The 23,279-nt window shown below is 36.7% G+C and overlaps 1 protein-coding gene across 5 annotated transcripts in view; it reads left to right on the top strand.

Moving 5' to 3' along the window:
• The window catches only part of LOC139701043 (glutamate receptor ionotropic, kainate 2-like), a 564,255-nt gene that overhangs the window by 499,777 nt on the left and 41,199 nt on the right, over positions 1 to 23,279 (top strand). For 3 of the 5 annotated variants that reach the window (XM_071599613.1, XM_071599615.1, XM_071599614.1), the window contains one exon: positions 4,647 to 4,751. In XM_071599613.1, coding sequence (XP_071455714.1) covers positions 4,647 to 4,751 — 105 coding nt within the window. Of the gene's footprint in view, positions 1 to 1,382; positions 1,698 to 4,646; positions 4,752 to 23,279 lie in introns of all 5 variants that reach the window. The other 2 variants (XM_071599611.1, XM_071599612.1) reach the window with 1 other exon arrangement.

Consider the following 23,279-nt stretch of genomic DNA (forward strand, 5'->3'; position numbering starts at 1 on the left):
CGCTTTATGAACGGCTTATAAATTTCTTCTTTTCAACGCGGATACGACTTTTACGTCCATTCGAGTGGAAATGTCTGTTTCTATGACATTTTCTTTCCCTTGTCTTCGTTCTGGTATGCTTCTAATCTTCCTTAATTATTTTTAATTCCGTTATTTAACCTTCAAATCGAATTGTTCCCAAACTAAATCCTTTTCCTTACACTAACAAGCATTTTATTATGATATAACAAAACTTATGCCGCTCAAATTACCTTAATACTTTCTGTTCAATTTCATGACTCCCAATTGGTACCTTCTTCTCTTTCAATATCTCGTATTCTCCATCACATCCCCTAACGGTCAATTAATCACATTTGAACACAAATGCGTTATTCAATATTTCTTCTGCCTCGTGACTCATTTCTATGGAATTCACTCCATTGTTTTCATGAGATCAATTTTAATCGATGCTTACATATTATTTCACCCTCACTCATTTTACGGATAACTTTACTACCATGCTCTAAACTTCATTCTACTGCTTATATGTCGATCACTGTCCTTTGCTTTCATGCACTAAATTCATTTCGGTTTGTGCACATTGATAATCCTGCCCTCAATTAATAATGGATCTGTAATAATCCTACAAATAATTGGATTCCGGCTATCTGCACCGCTATTGCACTTTTTATGTATGCTGACGTATATCTCAACTTTCATTCAATTATCACATTTGAGAACACTAAACCCTTCTGATCGGTCCACCGATGATGAATAACCGTCAACAAACTTACTCAAAACCCCACGAATCTCACTTTATTTTTTTGTGTGGCCATATCCTCGCCCTAACCCCCACTGTTCGACCATTAAACGCCTGTTTCACTTTCTTCGGAAATCACTCTTTTGTTTAACGCTCATTTCAAAATTAATTTTTTCCTTGGACTTTCTGTTATCTTCTGTTTTCTTCGCTCTCTTCTGTGCTTCACTCCCTTCCAAACCTTTTCTTCTGGACCCTTTGATTATTGGAAAAAATAAACCTTTCCCACTCCACTGAACGATCCAATCCCTCTGCTTTTCCATCTCCTCCTCCCCTGTTCTCCAATGCGGTCCCCTAAACCAATCTCTGCCTCTTGCTCTCACTCTCTTGCTCTGTCTCATTCTGTTCCCTTCTTAATTAATCCTCTGTCGTAATGTGAACATAACCCTTTCCGACACCCCATTTTGAATTCATTCCCCCTCATTTCCCTTTTATTTCCTGCTTCCCATTTTTTTCATTTCCAACCCCTTCCCCTCACTTTGAAAAATCCCCATCACGGATCCAAAAAAAATCTCCCACTTGACATCCCAATCCCATTCCCCCACCACTTCTCCTCCCCGCTTTCGCCGTGCAAAAAAACCTCCAGGAGACACCTTACGTCATGATCAAGCGCAACGCCAAGAAAGCGGGTGGACGAGATTGGAACCAAAATGGCGGCCAGGTGGACAACGCCACCGCCACGTGGTCGGAGGGCGATAAGGAACCAGATGACGACCCGGAGGACGAGGAGGGAGAGTCGGGCAATGACCGCTACGAGGGTTTCTGCATCGATCTCCTCAGGGAGATCGCCGGAATGGTCGGGTTCGAGTACCGGATCAAGCTGGTGCCGGACGGCAAGTACGGAGTTTACGACCTAGAGACCGGAGAGTGGAACGGAATTGTGAGGCAACTGATGGACAAGGTGAGGGTGGTGTGGCGAGCGTCCGGGGCGCTCTAGGGGGGAGCGGGACCTGAAGGGGGTCTCTCTCGCACTCCTTCTTTCTTTCAGAAAAGGGGACCGCGACGGCATGAGGCGGCAAAAGGTTTCCAATGGGGACCTTCAAGTTCGTTCAAAAGGGACAAAAATCATGTTGGGAAACCAATAAGTGCAGTGCTGTACGAAGTTTTTACGCGGGCTCCTACGTATTGTAGGGGTTATGAAAGCATTAACTGATAAGGAAACAGTAAATCCTCGAAATAAATGCATAGTGGCGGCAGATCCTACTTAACACCTCTTAGCAGCACCTTTTATTCTTCGCTAATTACATTCAATCCACATATGCCATTGAGAGCTGGAGTTTATTAGCATTTAATTTTTTATCGTTGAAGTTAAGGAAATTTAGAAATTTAGTCTGTTTGCTTCCATTTTTTGTTGCATTTTGTGACAAAAATGCCATTTGTTAAAGTGATTTTAATATATAAGAAATATAATCGGACATTTGAAAAGAATAAATCATTTTTTTTATTAATTTCATTTAATTTTTCATGTTACGACAGTAAGAGGGAATTTGCCCAATTAAACAGTAAAGCCACATTTCCTTCCTAATCTTTGGGTGAAATATTTTTAACTTAGTCCATGGTTTTCCATGCCTTCCAAATTTCAATTGAAAAACTGCACCTTCACCGTTCTTTTGTTTCGCCACTATATCTTGACGAGAATGATGACCCTGATGCGAATGAATGGAGAATAAATCGCCATTTTATTTATTTAAGATAAAACAGCAAACACCATTTTTAAACGATGGAAGAGATGAATTCACATTCGTGTCATACGGAATGTGTTCCCGTTCACGTCCCGAACACATTGAAGCACTTGAGCGTCAAATTCGCAGTTCCGTTTCCGCTATATCGCTTCAAAGCGTTTAGTTGCGGGCGTCAAACCGATTCAGCCTTTAGGCTGAAGCACTTGGTGCGTTTAATGCGAGATTGTGTACTCGCCTCGGAATCACGTCACGAGAGCCTTGAAGCTCCCTAAATGCGAGAACGAGAGCGGCGAAGTAATGCACTTCGGCATGCTTTAAGCGAGAAAAGGGACGCATTCACACCGTCTTGATAACTTCATAATGAAGATTCATCTTGTCAGAAGTTTTCTTGTCTTGTCAACAACAGCCGTCCAGCCACTATAAGAAACAGCCCAATAAGTTACCACGGGCTCCACATCGATATGTAACGATGCGTGATTGCAATAAATATGCTGCTGTTGCACGACAGTTCCAAAAGTTATATTTAAGATATTTAAGGGTTATAGGCCAAGGAAGTCGATATTTTATTCGTTTCTCCCCCCAATAAAAAATGATATGCTGAAACCTTTTTAAAATGCTGGCCATAATTTGGTAATGTGTAGGAGATTTTTTAAAGTTAAATCTCTACATTTTCTCATCTCTTCTGTAAAAACTTAGGCGATAAAATTTTCAGGTAAAGTTTTTCACCTGGATAAACTGTCGAATTCATAAGTATTCATATTGGATCGCATGCTTCATAATCACTCTCATCCCTTCATGTTCATGAGGGCATCAACTGATAGGACACATGTCTTCCATGTGAGCATCACACTTACTTCAACAGAATATTTTAATCATAATACAGCCAACCCATCAGTTTTCATGTTCCGGTCAATTTAAAGTCATATGCTGCAAAAAAAGCAAAATATTCGTGCTTACATTAAAACAGGAAAGCTCATTATTAGATTACATGTTTTACTGATTATTTTAAAAGATTAATTTGTGACAAGTTGTTAACGATGATTAAATATATTTGAAAGAAGATATATATGTTGCACTCGCCATCAGTCCCAAAATTATTAGTCATAATGCAGTATAGAGATTTATTAACATATTTACAAAAGGAATATTAATTTATTTCTGATAAATACCGAATTATACGAGTACAATGAAAACTGATCCGCCTTTCTCAACTGTTATTCCTTTCAGTTACTCGCATAATGAATCATATGAACGGAAGGTTGAAAACTAAAAATTTAACAGCATATGTGAAAGCAATTTTTACCCAGTTTGATGCTTTTCAAAAATTCTAAAGTTTCTGCAGTTTTGGTTGATATCATACAATGCAGCTTGTGATATATGCTATTGAACTTTCAACCTTTCAAAAACATAACCTTTGTTTCTTTAATCATATTTCCACTCTTCAAAATTAAGCTCTCTTGAATATTGAAACTGAGTGTATTTTTATGAGCATACCAGAAAAATATATATGCTGTCAGAATTTAAAAAATCATACTTTTAAAATGTGCTACAGTCTATATCGTAATTGAATACGTACATGTATAGTATAACGTAATATTAATTAAATAACTTCTATCATATAATATACTAAATGGCATTCGTAGTAAAAAATAGTCAAATTACGTCATCCTGTTGAACCACCGGTCTTTGCCAGGAATACATTTCATCAACGCATATGAAAATTTTATCTAGTTTTCGGAATGAAAATAGCAGGAATTTCTTCATCAGGGCGGAAATTAGCAGAACCACTTTCTTTATCAGGGCGCGTGATTGATATCTTAGAGCTTTGGTGAAACCTCTTGAAGTACCTATGTGTCGACGTCTTAATGTCTAACATTCTAGGATTTGCTCTTTTTCTGCCAACGAAAGCTTTCCCATATAATGTTATCGTAAATTTTATATAGACATGTTTGAGTTGCCTTAATTTCTGATAGTGCAACATAGGCATGCTTTTATGATTAAATTTCATTGCGCATGTTATCAATAAAATGAATACTCCGATTACTTTTTGTGACTTAAAAATTTAGAATCTTCAGGAAAGAATTTTTATTTTCATATTCCTTTGAACAGTATTCAAGAGATAGCCTACGAACTCATCTTTATTTACCCTCTGCCATTCATTCGTTTAGAAAGCGGACCTCGCCGTAGGATCAATGACCATCAACTACGCACGAGAGAGTGTCATCGATTTCACCAAGCCGTTTATGAACCTTGGAATCAGCATTCTGTTCAAGGTACGTGACCTACCTTAATTGCTTTTTATTCAAAGCGGGGTGAATCGTCAAGCATGTCATGCCGGGTCAACATGGTTGACGCTTCTCCGTAACAAAGGGAGAGGTATATTTAATCTAAATTTCAAGCCCAATCAATCAGGACATTGATTCCAGCACCTCCACTTCGGCAAAATTACTGTAAAAAGTAATAGATTTTTATAAATCTAATACTTTTTTTAGTAATTTTACTGCTCTTTAATGCCCTAGAAGTGTCTCAGATCGCAGTACTTTCTAGGTACAAGTACAATTGACTTTTCCCCTGCATTAATTGGAATTCAGTGCATAGAACATTTATCACCCTTCTTTTTTTGCTGACTGTTATGGTCAAATATTTCCTGGTGAATAAATTTAGACGAGAAAAATATAGGTGACTGTAATAAATTTATTTGCTGGCTGAATCCATTCCAGGCTAATATTAAGGGAAATATTGATGGCACCGATTGATCCAAATATCTTCTTTGGCCATGTTCCATGTTCACCCAGCTTGACGAATTGCATCACAGTTCTTTATTTTTTCAAAGACTCATCCTTTAAATCATATGTGATATGCAAAACGAGAATTTGTGCTTACCTGATTATTTTAAATACCTTGTTTTGAGGAAAATTTGACTGTGTATATTATATTTATGGTAGTAATTCTATTGGCCCCAGTATTTAGCACTTGTTTTTCTAATTCTTCATTATGCTATGGTATCGGATTTTTGTCTCTCATACACTTTAAATTTTTTGGTCTACCCTAATTTTTCAAAACTTTCATGACTAAATCTCAGACCAAAAATTTCACATTCCCTGACTTTTATATGGATGACATTATAAAAGATACGTGTAAATAATGTATGTATTGTGTTAGTGAAAATTTTTCCCTTATTCACATTTAATATGAAAATTTTTCTTCTCGTATTTATTATTAAATTTTACTCATACCCTTAACGAACGTTTAAATGCCAAAGGCGCGTCAGAAATTAGTGGGTGTGTGTTTTTTCAAGGCATCCAAAGTCAATTTCTCATGTATAAATACTTAATATTTCATTAGCTTTTCAAATATCGGCCACGAAAAATAATTACACATTTTTATGCAATCTGAGATCCATTCCTTGTTAGACAGTTCTAAAAAACGAAATAAGGTCATTTTTGGAAAGGAGCAAGAGATATATTTGAACTCTTACGGTACTAGGAATGCATATACTAACAACCGCTTGTAATTAACATTCACGCTGTCCAATCTTTTAGCGTATAAATCACTTCAACCCTAATTAAAATAATGTCCGGTTTTAGAATATATAGCACTTTCACGACAAAAATATTGCTTTCAAATTACTTGGGAATGCCAGATTCTGCGATCATATGACACATTAGAGACATTTTAAAGTATTAATGTGCCGAAGCTCATTATTATTATTATTATTATTTGGGATACATTGCTGTTAGGCGATAAGCCGGGTGGCAATGACATGATATAACAAACAGTAGTCATTCTTAAAACATACTACCTTGATCAAAAATTTCCCGGAATTTATTCAGAAAATTAAAAATACAAGTTTATTCATCTAAATCTATATTGTCCCCTTCAAAGTAATCCCCATCGACTGCAACACACTTATGCCAGCGCTTGATCCAATCCTCGAAACATTTTTTATATTCGGTTTTCGGTATGTCCATCAGTGCTTCCTGCGATTTTTCCATTACTTCCTCTCGGCTGCTAAAACGCGTTCCCCGTAATGGTTTTTTAACTCGATTGAACAGAAAGAAGTCACAGGGAGCCAAATCAGGTGAATTCGGTGGCTGTTGGATGGTATTTGTTGCATTTTTCGTCAAAAAATTACGAATAATGATAGCACTGTGCGACGGTGCGTTATCATGGTGCAAAATCCACGAGTTTTCTGCCCACATTTCTGGTCTCTTTCGGCGAATTGCTTCACGCAAACGTCTCATAACGCCCAAATAATACTCTTTGTTTACTGTCTGGCCTTCTGGCAAAAATTCATGATGCACTACACCGTTGTAATCCATGAAAACCGTCAGCATTGCCTTCTTTTTTGACTGAAAACGACGTGGTTTTTTTGGTCTCGGCTCATTTGGTGAACGCCATTCACTTGCCTGATGTCTGGATTGCGTGTCGTACTCATAAACCCACGTCTCGTCTCCAGTAATGATCCTTTTGATGAATGTGGGATCGGATTCAGCCTCGCAAATCATGTCTTTTGCGACGTCAACACGGTCTCTTTTTTGCATGAAATTGAGGTCTTTTGCTGCTACACGACGGAAACCCAAATCATTAACCACAATGTCTTGGGCGGATCCATAGGCAATGTTCAAGTCCTCCGCTATTTCTCTGATGGTTAATTTGCGGTTATTGACCAACATTTCTTTTACTTTATCAATTTTTTCACCGACTTTCGATGTCGATGGTCTGCCACTGCGTTCATCATTTTCGATTGACTCACGACCACTTCTGAACCGCTCGTGCCACTGGTAAACGACCGTTTTTTTTAGAGAATCGTTGCCGAAACACTTTTCCAACATTTCCAACGTCCGTGCGCCACTAAATCCGTTTTTTACGCAAAATTTAATACAAGTTCGTTGTTGCAAATTTAAATCCATTTCTGCAATTGTAAAAAATCGCCAACACACACAGAGATAGATGTACTCTTGGCTACGTAACTTTTGCAAATGTCAAGTTATGACACTAAGATTTAAAGGGAATATCAACAACAGATGTGCCAATTTAACAAAAAAAACAGAACTCAAATCGGAACGATGGGAGCGCCACACGGTGGTTATTCCGGGAACTTTTTGATCAAGGTAGTATCACAGTGTCATTAAATAGTCGTATAGTAGACTTACAAAATAAAAAAATGAGAAAAAACAATATATTTTGATACAGCCATACACCTTCTGCCGTATTGCATTTAACAATCCCATCATGTATACCTTTTGCATTCACGCCTAAATGATTTAATGCTTTTGGGTAAGGGCTTAAAGAGTTCATCAGGCAGCTGGTTCCACTCTTTGATTCCCATATTTAGGAACGAAAACTTGGCGGTGTTTGTCCTTTGGGGCATGTATTTGATTTTAAGCGGGTGATCATTCCTGCCGAGATAACATGGCTTATTTACACTCTCGTTCAGTTCTTTCCAGCCTCCGTCAGCTTTCAATATTTTAAAAATGGCATTATGAAGAATCACTTGATTGGGACGGAATTCGACCCATCATCACCCGATTCCCAGTATTCCATTTACTTTCAGTGTCCAGCCAATTCATCTTACGACGAACTTTCCAGGCTTCAATTTGAATTTCGCCCATGTAAAATGATTTTTCATGGCTAACGTCCACGCCCCGGTCATTTGCCTGCTCACGCAGTCCGCGTTGCCGTGTTTTGGATTTGTCCCGAAGTAATTGCACGCAAATTTTTCTCGGCCCATACTTTCCTCCACCTTGGTTGAAAATAGTCCAACCATATTAGCTTCCATATAAACGAGAATTACGTGTGCGACTATAGGAGCACCTCATTCAAGTGCGAAAGCATTCTTCCCTCCAAAAAAATTGCCTCTGCTCCACTTGGGTGACTGGTGAAGTCGACTTTTCCTTGCATTCACTACCTGAAGAAAACGTATTTTATAAGTATGTATTATTAAAATTCTTCAGTGTGCATTAAATTTCATGATTGTTAAATTGTTGACTAAAATGGACACGTAATCATAAATATCAGTAATTTAAAGATCATTTTCAATCATTCTCAGATTTAGTTGCATATTTAATTCCTTATTTCTTCAACTGGTTTAACCTCAACTAAATGGGAGCAGGTCTTGAAATTGCTCCATGTCCTCTAAGGAAATTTTCATTTCTCATATTCAATTGATGCATAAGTTATTACCATTCTTAACGGGGTATTGATTTAATTTCTCTTTACTCTTAGTAAAATTTTCATCCAATTTTTAGGGAGGCATGCTGCTGTGGAATATTGAGATTCAATGTGCATTTACATGAACTAATTCATTTTGCTTCTCCTCCAGGACAAATCAAATTGGTTTAATCACACTCGCCTTCTTCCTTTGATTGTTTAATTGCTTTTATATTCCACGGATGGCCATATGCGGCTGAAGAACGGCGAATTTTTCACCCTCATTCCCATAAACTATAAACAGAGGTTGCCAAACGTCATGCCACGTCATGCCTCACATATACTAATATCTGCGTATCGGGAACCGCAAAATATTTTTCGTAAATATTAATTTCATTCCTACAGGAATTTATCTCGATATTCTAAAAGATATTTAATTTACGTAGCGATTCAGAAAGGGGCGAGGTAGGCGTGATGCCGTAGTAGTAATGAGGTCAATCATAGAGAAAAATAAAGAGTACATTCATAGTATGTTTGTTTGTTTTTATATTTCAAGAAGGCATTTGGTAGAGTGAATTGGGTAGCATCAATTAATGTATTGCAGAAAATAGGAGTAGATTAGAAATATAGGCGATTTATTCGTGACCTTAAATATACCAGACTGCTCAAGTGCGAATGGTGGGTGGAGAGTCTGAACGGACAGTCTTAGGAAGAGGAGTTAGGTAGGGGTGCCCATTATCACCTATGAATTTCAGCCTTATATTTTGATCGAATTTTATACTACAATGTTTTATTTAAAAGGTCATGCTCTAAAATATATGAGGATTTCTAGAGAATACCAATGGTTCAAGGAATATCTATTGGGAATATGACCAATGAAAAGAACAGCCATCAGCAAGAAATTGATTTTAAGGAGTGAGAATAAATATTTAATACCGACTTCCGCAGCGAGTGATATTCACACATCGTGAAAGAGGCGCCAGTTCCCTACCCTTACGGTTAGTGGTTTTACCCGAAATTCTGGCACGGAGTATATTCACGCTGCTTGGGTTTTGAATGGGTGTGTCTAAATAAATCACCCAGGTTGGAACCGAAAACCTACTTGTTTTCAAACTTTTTCCTTCTAATCTGTACCTTTACCAGCATTTATACCAATGCGATCATTTTTTGATGCCCAATATTTTGAAGAGAATTTACCTAAATACCTAGAATTTAATTAACATTTAATATTTTATTTGTTACTTACTTTGAAGAGACCTCCTATGGAGCATATGAAATATATATTCCCGCGATATAATCTGTAGGATTGGAGTGTAGATATAGGTAAAATGATAGACTGCTGTAGTAATCCTTTTATATCGACGATAGGGCGTTGAATCCCTGGGGGATTCAAATCACTACCCGGACCTGATAGAGGGCACTCTAAAATAATAGCCGCAGGCTCTTATTCATCAGATTACTGTGCCATCTGACACTAAAAATTGGATTGTAATAAATTGAGCATTATGGGAATGTCCGAGGGAGGATGCCATGGGAGAAATTTCGCGCCAGACGCAATCTTCGCTTCACTCTGGCACGGGCAGGTAGTAATGTCCTCAGGTCGCGCCTCCCTTCCCGTCCCCTCCCAGTCTCTCCTGTCACTCTCCCGCCTCGCAAGTCCCATTCCCAGACTCCCTCAAGACGAAAGTTTACCCAGCGCGGTGAGGATTATGGGTTGGCAAGGGAGGGAGGAGGGTGTTGCGGGAGGGGGGTTGTGGATGGGATAGTGAACCTTCGGAAAGCTTGCGACACTGAGCTCTTGTGAACTCGGATAAGCGGGCCTACGTGAGGTATCCCATGGCAAATACCCGCAATGCACCCGACTCCTTCCCTCTACCCTCTTGACACCTACGTGTTTGAATTGGGTGAGAGAGAGAGAGGAGGGCCCTCCACGACCGAGGAATGTGGCCAGGGTTGCGGTATAAACGGCAGGCCTCGGTTGTATGTCTGTTGAATGTACATAGGAAGGTGGGGAGCGTATATTCGCACGCATTCGCAAGCAAAGCGTGGGTCGCGTCCCCTCGGCAAATGCTACCCTACACAAACCTCGCGATAGGACAACAGTTTTTGGGACACGGGGAGAGGAGTTTCAAGGCATGTAGTATGCATAAAATTGCCAGCATCTTAGTCATTTCATCATGAATGTCTTCTTAAACCTTTCTCCAAAACCACCAATAGAAAGTTTGAGATATAGTGTGGACAGATTTTTATACGTATTTTAACATAGATATTATCCAGTGATTAATGATTACTCCTTGATACAAATATGAACGCGTTTCTGTGTATAGTGGCTGCAATTGAGCATTAAATGAATGCTATCCAACTATGCTGACAGAAGACAAAGGTTCACTATTAAATTCGTCTAAGATACTATTTATCCATCGGATCAAACTAGCTTTTAAGGAATATCATAAATATATCAAGTTTATCGCTCACCTTAGTTGTTGGGGTACATTGCACACATATGAACAGCATTAAATAATACATTGCTTTTTATATTCATCGGCACATTTTACGTAGCTGGTAACCGTGATGTGATTCAGTGACTCCGAGTTACCAATATTGTTGGTGTACACTTTTTTGTTGTTTTAATAATTCAAAAGGCTTCATTGAATCCACATTCATTTCACCAATTCAAATCCCATCTTGTCAAATATTGCATAAATTGGTAAAGAAATAACAAGCGTTGGCAAATAGTCAATAGTCTTGATCTAAAATAACAGAAGGGCAATGAACCATGAGGGAAGTTCTTTGCCATCTTTGTAGAATGTAATATAAAAGTAATAATAATACAATATAATATACAATATAAAAGTATAATGATTTAGAATACAATCTACGACATTGAAGTTTTTAACCGTTTTTACTTATATTTTTTTATTTAGTTTTTTAACCGTTTTAATTATAAAAATATTAGATAATCGGGAGCAGGGTTGAAAATAAGTAAAATTTTCTTATATTTACTCTAAGATGTAGATGAATTCGATTCTTAATTATTTTGTTTTCGTCGTAGCATATACTAAAGTGGAATATGGTTAGGAGTATAACTATTTCACGTTGCCAAGAGTTGAGGAAGACTACATACTCACAAGTTTAATTTCGCATTCCACGTAATTAGAGGAAAGGATTATTGGCAGAAGTTTGGAGAACTAAGGTTCATCCATAATTCATGGGAATCGGGTTAATGCATTTGAGCAGTACTTTGAAGGAAATCTTTATTGGCCGGAAGAACTCTCAGGGCAAAATTTCGTTGGCAAATTAAGTGTTTTCTAAAAGGAGGAAAATGGCCATGAATCGGAGCACAGGATTAAAAAAGCGTTATTATTATTTTTAGCACTGAACTTCGTGTTGCATAATTTAGAAACTTAGTTTTTAAGTAAGGAGGCTGATAATGTTGATTTGTTATTCTCTTGTGCTCACGGAGAAGATTAAAAAAAGCCTGTTACTACTAGATTGAGGTTAAGATAAGCGATGAGACGAATGAAGAGACTTTTGGATTAATTCCATTCCATGCCAATGCATGAAATGGAAAAAATTAATTTGATGGATGAAATTCCATCCAGATTGGTGGATATTGGATGTCGATGATATGTTTCAAAAACATTTCACATTTGTAAAAAAATTATTCATTTCTGGGTATAGGGAATAAATAATTCCAAAAGATCATTTAAAATGGGATAATAATGTAAAGTTTTACTTGTGGAGCTGATGCTTTTATAATCTGTGAAATAAGGTTTATAGAGGGCTTGCATAGATCACATTTACACAGCAGATAGCTCACAAAAATACATTATGCCATCGCATCAAGATTCAAAGGAAAAAGCTGGGATTTTTTACTATTTTAATGAAAGATATCTTGAGGAAGTGTGAGGTACCAAAGTCAGTTTGAGTTTCAGAAAGGAATGCTTCTCTCTGCCAAATCCTGCGATGCGTTCATGCCCAAATGCACTCGTTCGAGGGGAAAGCCGTCGCCTCGGAGAGGTGGCAATTTTGGAGGAGTTTCAAGCATAATATTGAAACGGGTGAGGCATGGGTAACCTGTGGATTCCACCGTCTGATGATGTTAAAAGGCTCCTTTGTCCAATTCCTCCGGAGGGGTTAAATGAAGGAATTAGCGCGATCAAATGGTCTCTGGAAGCTGTTCGATACAATAAATTTTCCACGGCGTTTGCCACTCAGTCAAGGCCAAACCATCACCTAAAAATTATTTGTCTCCCGTTCAGCATGGTGTCCCATTTCCACCACCGCGAGGTTCCCACGCTATATAAGGGCAATTTACACGTACAGTACGAGAGCCATCTGTAGCATTTGCCCTCAGGGTTTGATTAACTAAACCACTAATTCAATTAGCTCAGCACCTGTATACTTCTTCAATTTATTTAGAGCGTAAAGTTTTCTGCTGTCAACAGTTTTATTGAACAAAAACAAATAAAGTCCAAGTGTACCGAGTTTCAACAGCATATGATATTTATTTGATTTATATTGTGTTTGATATTTCGATATTAGACTCGCGTTTTTCACGTTAACTTTAATGTTTCTTAAAAATTGCACTTTCTCATCATTTTATTGGATGGATAGTAGTAATGAACTTCATGTGAAATATTTTTGTCGTCTATGGGTGGAAAAATCGTGTATGATATACAGGTAGCATATTTTATCATGTTTGCGCATCCCACGCTTAAGCTTTCTTTTGGGACCTTGATGGATTATTTAGCTTCTCGGTTTCAATTCTTCCATTTATAATCCATAATGCTTTTGGAAATATAAAACAAAATTGCTACGCGAAAAGTACTAGTTACCATATTGGGACCTTCCCTTAGGTCCACAGCTAGTCGTCATTCTGCTGAGCTTGTGCAGGAAAATTCGCGAATCTCTACGATTGAGTCCATTTGTCTAATTCTCTTTTAATATACAAATGTGTTCTAGTGTTTAACAATAAATATTTCGTTAAGAATGGGAAGTTTTTGCAAATTAAAATTTATCTGTTCCAGATAGCGAAATTCCGTGGAGTATTACAGGATAGGCCACGAATTTTGTAATTTTTTTTCAAGCTCTCATTTTCCGATTGTTTAATTCGATAGCTACATGCTCCTTATTGTTCCATAAAAAGTTTTGCAGGCATGCGTACCAGTTTAAATTATTTAAACAGCGTATAAAAGCATATACCGATCCATCTTACTAAAAGAAAGTGAAAATTCAATGAGCCAGGGTATGCAAAAACGGCGATTAAATGTGTAATTTTTATATTGTAAATATTAGGTATAAGGGGAGGAATGAGTGGGTATTAGATTAACGTGAAATGGACGTATATTATTTTGTATATAGTGTGCTTCTTTGGCTTTGCCGTATTGAGAGAATGCAGATTACTGTAATTGCCAAATAGATTTTAAAAAAAAGGAAGGCATAGGATTTTAGAAGAAGATAGGACCAAAAATTCCATGGGTGGGCGTGGTCTAAAAGACTTTCGGGGCAAAAAAATATTGAAATCCCAGGAACACAGGTCATTTAACATAGATTTAGCAATAAAGAAATTTTATGAACCGAAACGTAAAATTTGGAAACTTTTGATTAAGTGAGTCTTTTGATTTGACTGAGCCTATTCCTAATTACGTCGACCGGTTAACACGTACGTACTCGTATGTAATTACATGAAAGCGAACACGCTGTGCGTAAAAGTAGGCGAATTGCAATTTATGCAAAAGCATGGTTTATTCCAGCAAAAGATATAGAAAAATGTGTTTTTTTAGTTATCTGCGATTCAAAATTTCGTTTCAAAGGCTTTGAAATTACTCCTGTAAGAGAGTTTAAAAGAAAACACGAGTTTTTTTCATTTCGAAAAAAATGCATTCCTTTTTTCTCGCGGCCTTAATTAACTATTGTTAGAGTGAGAAATTTTAATTCCTCATTAGGTTAATTATTTCGCCTTAATGCGGACTTTTAACTGTTTTATTACGGGTAACCGTTGTCAGTATAATGGGAATTCTCCAAGGAAGTTTCTTGCACCTTGAAAAAAATCATGCCGTTTGAAAAAATAAAATTAATTTGTTCATTTATGTACTCAGAAGATTGAAGAAAATTCGTACGCTTGTATCTACAGTTAATGGAAAAATCAAAAGACCGGGCTAGACGGTTAAGTTCTACTCTTGTCAAAATATAAATATCACGACTTTACCATACCAGTGTAACATGAGATTAAAATAATAGTTCCTGATGGAGTAACTATATTCTGGTGTTGTATTGGGACTTAATATCAACATTTATGTAGATGTAAAGCTAAAAAGTCATGTATTTTTTCGGGCTAGACGGTTAAGTTCTACTCTTGTCAAAATATAAATATCACGACTCTACCATCTCAGAGTAACATGAGATTAAAATAATATTTCCTGACGGTGTAACTATATTCTGGTGTTGTATTGGGACTTAATATCAACATTTATGTAGATGTAAAGCTAAAAATTCATGTCTTTTTTTCGAAACTGATCAAACGTGCCTTCTTTTAAAAATTATATTTTTTCCCTCGGCGATTATCTCTCCACTGTGGTGACAGGCAGCTAACCTAGAGTTAGCGGTGTGAAATCCCGTAAGGACCTCGTGAAAGTTTCCTAGCTGGTTTAGATTTGCGATTATTGGAATTGCAGATTGCTTTGGAATGACCTTAACCGTTGTAACACGTACTCATCAAATTTTACCATCTCATCTAAGTCCCGTGCCTTCGGGACTGAACGTAAATTTCATACACTTAGGTTGGTCAAACACCGTCGGCAAATATCGAGGAGGTCATCTGTTTCCTATGCAGAGGAGCAAGTATGATCATAGAGATTACAACGAAGCACCTTCCTCAGACTACGGCACATGAGAAGTAGCTCCGTTTCATAAGGGGTACGATTCAGTCCACCGTATGAGGTTCGCATGTCCTTTAACCTAATGGGTCGTTCACTTGGCGCTGCGTTTTACTATTAATGGGCAAGAATCTTAATTTGAGGAAAAGAAAGCGGAAAAATTTTCTTGACAGTATTCTCTTATTCGTGGCTTGTAGAGTAGTGCCTACGGGTGAGCAAACAGTCGCAAGATTTTTATCTGACGCATCAAAAGAAACGCCATGTCGGTCCGATAGCGAGTGGATTAGCCAGGCAATAGTTTGCGTGTCAAACAAAACATTTTTTTAAAACATTAGCGAATTCATGTCGAGAAGTATCGATGGTTTAACCTTGGTGGTTTCACAACCCAAACACTTGTCTTGGGAATTGCAAGAACCTGACGACGAAAGAAGGCAGCGACCGTCGCCTAGAGCAGAAGAGCGTTAAATTGCCTTATGTAACCGGGCGTATCATAGGTCTGAGCTCTGAAAAAGGGTGAATGAGGCTTTATTTTTTTAAGGAAGGGCTCGTGTCAAAACGAGATTCGCCTGCCACCACCCACCCGTGTCTCTCATAAAGTGCGACGACCGCAAATCGGCCGATCCCCCAAGGGCTGCCACCGGAAAAAAGAAGAGAATGGTGCCTCAAGATAAAGTGCCTCTGACCTGTCCACGTGAGACTACTTTTGTTAACTTGATAAATGTAGGAAGAAAAAATAAAGCAGTAGTCATGTATTGAGGCTTATAAATTAGAAATGGCATTATGCCATTGATATGATGGATCACTATAGATATTAATTATGACCTTTTCATGGTATATATGCGTAATGGTGTAACTTGGCTTCAACTCCACTCCTAGTGTATCTTAAATATCTTTGATTAAATCGTAAATATATTACGGCAAATACTAACTAAATAATATTACTATACATTTCCACTTTGACATAATATTCAATTTCCAAACTATCAAGTATCATATGATCACCAGTGCATTTTGCCTTATTTATTTAACTTTTTCATATCCTCCTGCTAACTGTAAAAACTAGCATGTGAAAATTGGCGCCATTTTCAGTGGATAGTATTTTTTTCTAGAATTCAATTATAAAAAATAGGCATCTGCTAAACCAACTGCAGTTGATTATTGTTGGCTTAACATGATCAATAAATATCAACTTATTTTTTATCAGTTTTTATTTACATATAGAATATGTTTACCTGATCAAATTAACGTTTCCGGAAAACGGAAAACGTCTAGAGTGTGTCCCAGAAGGTTCTCAATCATTAAAGCGCCAAATTTAAAAAAAATCATACAAAAAGTAACTCTGGAAGCCCATTTTTTAATCATCCAATCTGATAGGATTTTAGTGATGCTAAACTGAAATCTTCAGAATATCTTAAATAATTGACCCTGATGTCACCTACTGAAACTATGCTGAAATTATAGACATGAGAATGACCCCGAGGTCCTTGCATACGGGCTGAAACTAGAGAGCGGTGAAATTAAATAACCGAAGGAATTTTTTCCGCTAATCTAGACGTGGTATGGAAACATTTACGGGTGAAGCCTCTTTTGATTGGGCAACTAAAAGGAAGGATCTCTTCCACTTTGAATGTGATCAATCGAATAGCAAAATGCGGGTGTTCGTTATTTTGTTCTCCGATGGATTATGAATTAATTTCCTCGAAGTGATACAAAACGCTTAAATCCATTCGTTTAAAACTCCATTAATTTGATGGACCAGATGAAGATAAATTAATTTTCTTAACAAATCCATGGATTAATTAAAATTATTTTCGATAGATCGATGGCGAGTTTTTTCATTTAATAATTAATTCTTTCTTATCATTGAAAAAACATTTCTTTCACAGCGCCCCACAACTACAGATTCACCCTATCATAGGGTAGAGAGTAGAAAACTTATAATGTTTATATTTCTGTTCTCTGGCTTTCATTAAAAACTAAAATATGCATTTTCTGTCCATTGGTTTGCCCCTTCTGATGGTTTTGGGCTAGAATGTAAAGAAAACGTTTGAACTATGATATGGACTGATGTGAGCTATGAATTTGAGCGAACCAAAGGTAATACGTTTCTATAAAACCCAAAATGCGACACTCGGTATTGAGAAACTTTCGAAAGAGTGTCCGGCCTCTTTAAAATTTTAACTGGGGGCTCATTAATTTTATTTAAAGGTGAAATAGGTTAATAAAATGATTTCAGAAAATATACCTAACGAGGTCAATGAAATTTCTGTTGCCCTACGGCTCAAAAAACGGATTTCTAATATGAAAAAAGAAATAATTGAGTCACAGCTAAGAGGTACACGTTGGAGTTTAAAAACTTTCATGAATAATTAGGCATACGCTTACCTTGAAAAACATGCATAAAAGAAATTACAAATGAAGGAGTATAATAGCCTCTGCTGTAGTTGCGTGAACGTTAATTTCCTGCCAATATCATCTTTAAGCCTCTCCATCTCGCCACTTCACCGGCAAATGGGTTCAGTGGAGCGGCTAGCTTAGGGGGGTGGGGGAGGGTCGATTTACGTAATGTGCATTCAAAAAGCTATTAACCGCTCTTGCTTCTCAACGCTTAAATCTCGAGGGTTCCTTTGCCTTCCCAACGCCCCCAAAACGGTGGCGGCGATGCTTCCTTTCCCGTTCGATACGCCTCCTCCCACTGCACCTTTCGTGTCAGCGATTATTAACACGTTCTCCTCCTTAGACCTATGCACCCATTACAAGCCGCTCCGTTTTCGTCGAAGGAGAACAATAATTTAAGCTCACTTATTGACTTAATGGTCTCACGAGCTGTGTGAACACAAAGGGCGTTCGATGGGAAAATTGGCTGGCAATGCAAAAAAAATTGGCGGTACGTGTGCCCTTCCCCCGAGATAACGGTAAGGTGCATTCGCCTCTTCATCTGGTTTCCGCTGGACTATAACACTTGCTCGATGTGGGGCACGAACCTTCGGTCTTCGTGTTAGAAGTCTAGGTTACCGTCTTGGTTAAGTGGTCGATTTAAGGGACCAAATGGTGTCTCCACCTTAAAAAAAATCCTATTTTCAAATGTTCGGTCTAAATCCTCAACTGAATTAGAAAAATTTAAAGTATTATTCCGGAGAATTTAAATAGGAAACGAATGGAAAATTTAAAGTGGCATTCCATTAATTATTCCAAAATTGATCAATGTTACAATCACCTAGATCATTTTCTACCACTCGTTCTTCCTAGCAGTGCATGCTTCCTCCCTCTCTCTTTCTCCTGCCCCATTATTATTACTAGTAGTAATCTACCGACTTAGGGTAGGTTCGTCTACTGTGTTGCCTTAAACGAATATGTACTCAAATCGGCTATTTTTCCTTGGATGTATTGGTCAGACGGTGGATGTCGAATTTTATATTTTGCGAATTGCATAGCAAACTGATTGCGGTCATCTTTAGTATTTCAAGCAGAAAATTCAAGATACAGCTATCCTGTCTTTCTTATCCAATATTAACTCTCTGATTCACGAAGATATCACAATAATACATGCAATATTAGTGATCTAAACCATCCTTCCTAAACCCTTCATATTTGACCGGCGTATCTTGATCCTCTTTACCTGCTGATATACAAATTATGTCTACTACTGTGAATAATTAATCAGTACTCCACGGGTTTATTAATAAATGTGACTATTAGTGACTATTTGGGTTATCAATTCATCGATCGGTTAATGGCATACCAAGGAGGTAGTTTGCAATATTTGAAAATGTATCTTTTTCCTTCCTTTTCTAAGTCATTATTCCGTTCCTCTCTTTCAGATACTTTTTAACTACATTCATAGATGTACCTTGTGAATTCCAAAATAATCATGTAATGCAGAGCCGAGGTGAAATTCGGATAGCGAGAATAATTGATCATTCAATTGGCGCGGGTGTATGTTTAATTGCGCGCGGAAGTTGGTTTGTTAAATGTAATGCATTAAATAAATACGTAACAGTATTTTAGATGATGCGTTTTTCAAGTAGAAGCAAGTGACGTTTTTACTAATGGAAGAATCTCCTTTGAGTTTTTCGTCAAGAAAAAATATGTCGTTTAATGCAATTCATGCGTAGTTATCCAAATATTTAGATACAACGAATAGGGAAATAATTCCAATACCGTAAAAGTGAGTTACGATGCTCAGTGGTCTAATTGAGTTTTAATACTGCAAACTATGAGGTTTATACCTGTGTGTATTGTGTTTCAATCCCTAACTGGGGTTCTCGCTCATTATGCCAAAAAGGAAAAACCGTGAACCGTGACAATTAATTTCCATATATACCTATAAAGTTTTTTAAACGTTTGCGATTTCGCGCTATAAAACTATTTCCGGTAAATTAAGTATTTTAATTGAAAAATCTAATGAAAAAAAAACTTTTTCTTAAACGTTTTCATTCCTGTTTATGCTTAAGTAGACTGCTCAAGTCCTGAAGTTGTGTAATGGCATCTTATATGCGGAATCATTTTACAACTTAGTAAAACGTAAGTATTTATTTTATAGCACGAGTCATATTTCAACATTTAAACTACATCATTAAGGACTATGATGTATTTTCAATGCATCTCATATTTTGGGAGTATCGACTTAAACGTTTCATTATCAAGTCAGAGAATGAAGTTAGAGGAATTTTACGTGCTATTCTGATCAAAACTTGCCTATTCAATAAGAAAGAGCCTTCTACGGAGAGCTTTTTAGGGATTCGTGTTAACAATATCTGACGCAAAACTAAGCAACAACGAAGTGAGTCAATTTTCGCACAAATTATCTTCAGATTTTCTTTTCATTCTTCTTTTCTTTTTTCTCTACTATCTTATCTTTTAAGCCTTCCTCATGATGTTTTACCTCATAATTTAAATTATTATAAGCATCATACGTATGCACCGTTTCTGATAAGAAACCTGCTGATCGGAGTATAGTTGATACTGAAATAATATCTCTATTCTTTTTTATCTTCCCACCCTCTTATGTGTAGAGTCCGGCAGAGTTGTTTTACTTAATAATCACAAAGTTATCTTTGAAAAACTCCCGGTCGAATTCAAAATTCTGTATAATTATTGCATTGTCCATAAAATTCAGTACAAAATCGATGCTGCCAGACAGCATTTTCGTTGAAACTGCAGGCTGCCTCGTTAAAAAATATTTTCCCTTGTGATGGCTCACTCCCTCCAAGGTCGCGTCGTTTACTCTGTTCCCGATAGCCATTGATCGATATCCTCTCTTTGGATTTGACGCTCGTTGTATTGGATAGCTTCGGGTGCTTTGTTAGCACACATGCGGTGGGACCATGGCTCTCGCTATCCTAATGCCCCCATTAATTTTCTCTGGGGGCAACATCGGCTTTAGTAGCTGCAATCTTCCTTAAACTAATGCCGTGGGAAGACATCGCTACGAGTCAATGCAGTTAGCTTATCTTATCAAGTGTTCACGCATATATAAGGAAATGACGGGCGAGGTGGATATCATAATGGTACGTAACTTTTTTCTTCAGTACGAATAATTCCGTTTCTTACCAATGGATTATTTGGTACCAAAAATATTTGTTAATCATAATAAATGGATGCGTACATCAACCAGAGTACTTGATATGGGACTACCTAGAAGTTTAGAATCATTTCAAGTCTTGTAAAAAAAATCGGAACAGCCAAAGCATAAATTACAGGCACTCGAGTTATAGCTCAAAACAATCGTATAATTGCAATTATCAAACATTTCATTCCAATAATTAGTTCTATTTTTTCATATTTTTATCGTCAAAAGAATTGATCTAATGAAACCACTGGTGATGATGACGTGCTCTTCTTTCGGCATTATTACGATTTAAACATCACCTGGAGATTACAAATGGAAGTGGTTAAGTCAACCATTGTTTGACGAGTTGGTAAAACCAATGTTTCATGTCGTTTACGGAAGTTTCATTATGAGTGGGCTTATAATTGGGCAATTTCGCTGATCTTATTAATCGTATTTCGATAGATTATATTCTGATCGAAGTTGCAACTTCATTATCATCCATTTAATCCTTGGAGATAGAATCCAGATTTGATGATTAGATAGTCTCTGTGTGGCAATGCTTTCTGTGGTCTCCTGGATTTTAATTGATACGATGATCAATTCGCTCGATGTACACGATCGGCATCGAAATGCATTAAATCGAGATCGGTCATCAAAGTTTGATGGACAATTTTGATCCGTTTAAGGCTTATTAAATGCAATCGCTCCACATGTCGTTTCAAATACAGATAATAACTGAAACCATCAGTTTTCATTTAAGCTCTACCTTCTTTCTAACTTTAAAGCTCTTCAGAGCACATGACCCATTCTTTTATCACGTTACCTTATGAAAATTTTGTAGTGTAATTTTGAGTAATGAAAATTTTGGAACGTTTTTAAAAATAAATTTCTTTTTTTTCCTAATCTACTCTATCTTTCCTCTTCTTTTACAATCGATCAATGAGATATAAGACTTTGGTTGGAAGTAGCCATTTCTTTTGATAGAAAATAAATTTTATCAAAAACCTTGATTTGCAATTTCAATCTTCAGCACCTTTTTCTCCTTTATAAAAAAGAGATTTAAGTATTTTTTCCACAAAATAAAAAAAAAACTTCCACATTTATTTTGTGATTAAGTACTCAAGTCTTTTTTTGATTATGACCTCCTCCGAACACATAAAGCCCGAAAATGCGAACCTTTTTACCGCCGCAAATTTCAAGAAAATGAAAAAATATATTTTCTTGAAATAAAACCATGTTAAAACATATGCAAACGTTTAAAGTAAATTGCGCATTTTGTGCTTTCGCCGAAACGACATTAAAATGTGTATCATTGAATGATGATTTCTTGAAATTTTCGCTTGATAAAGTTTTTAAACTTCAAAATGTATCATAATTTGATTCTGATATTAAATAGGCCTATAACCTCTTCACGTAGAGGAAGAGTTTTCAGCTGAAGTTACCGCTATCGGTGTAATTAATAGCATTAGTAGTATAACAAAAAAATGAATATAAATTGCCGCCAATTCATTTTTACAAAAACAGTTCAGCCTCTAAATAAATATATAATTTGGAAGAATACGTAGCATATCTAAATTTTTAATTTCATTATTCAAGTCAAATCCCTTAAAACGAACTTCAATTGTTAATGCCAATATATTAATTTATCTTGGCTGTTAATATTCATATTTCATTTAATTTCGTATAAAAACACATTATTTGATATGGTTGCAACAGTTTTAGACATATCGTAATAAGTAATGATAATAATGGTAAAACATAATGCAAAAGCTGTCTCCTAGTCTGAAGGGTGGATCTGGATTTTTTTATTCCAATAGTCATTTCTTTTTGCCGATCATCCCTTTCGAGATATTATTTGGATATTAATACCATTAAAATTTGTTTGTTATATTAGCGACTGAAAACCTATGTCTCATTAATCCTTGCAAAGAAATTCAACAGGTTGTTTTAAATGGGATGTAGCAACATCTATATCCATGGAGAAACTAGTGGTATATTAAAATATTAACTAGATAGCATATGTCCCGCCAAATTATTCCCATGATCGTAGAATCTCAAACACCATTCATTTATTAAAATTATTTGACATTTTTCCTTTTATTTTGTTTTTGAAAACTTTTATCGACAGTTTGAACGAATTTTGAAAATTCAGTAATTAATATGTAAACCGTTTTACGATTTCTGAGCGGCATTCCCACCTCGTCTTAGATATTGAT

The sequence above is a fragment of the Hetaerina americana genome, unplaced genomic scaffold (assembly GCF_022747635.1).
Source record: "Hetaerina americana unplaced genomic scaffold, ioHetAmer1.1.p SCAF_11, whole genome shotgun sequence".
Taxonomy (NCBI): Eukaryota; Metazoa; Arthropoda; class Insecta; order Odonata; family Calopterygidae; genus Hetaerina; species Hetaerina americana.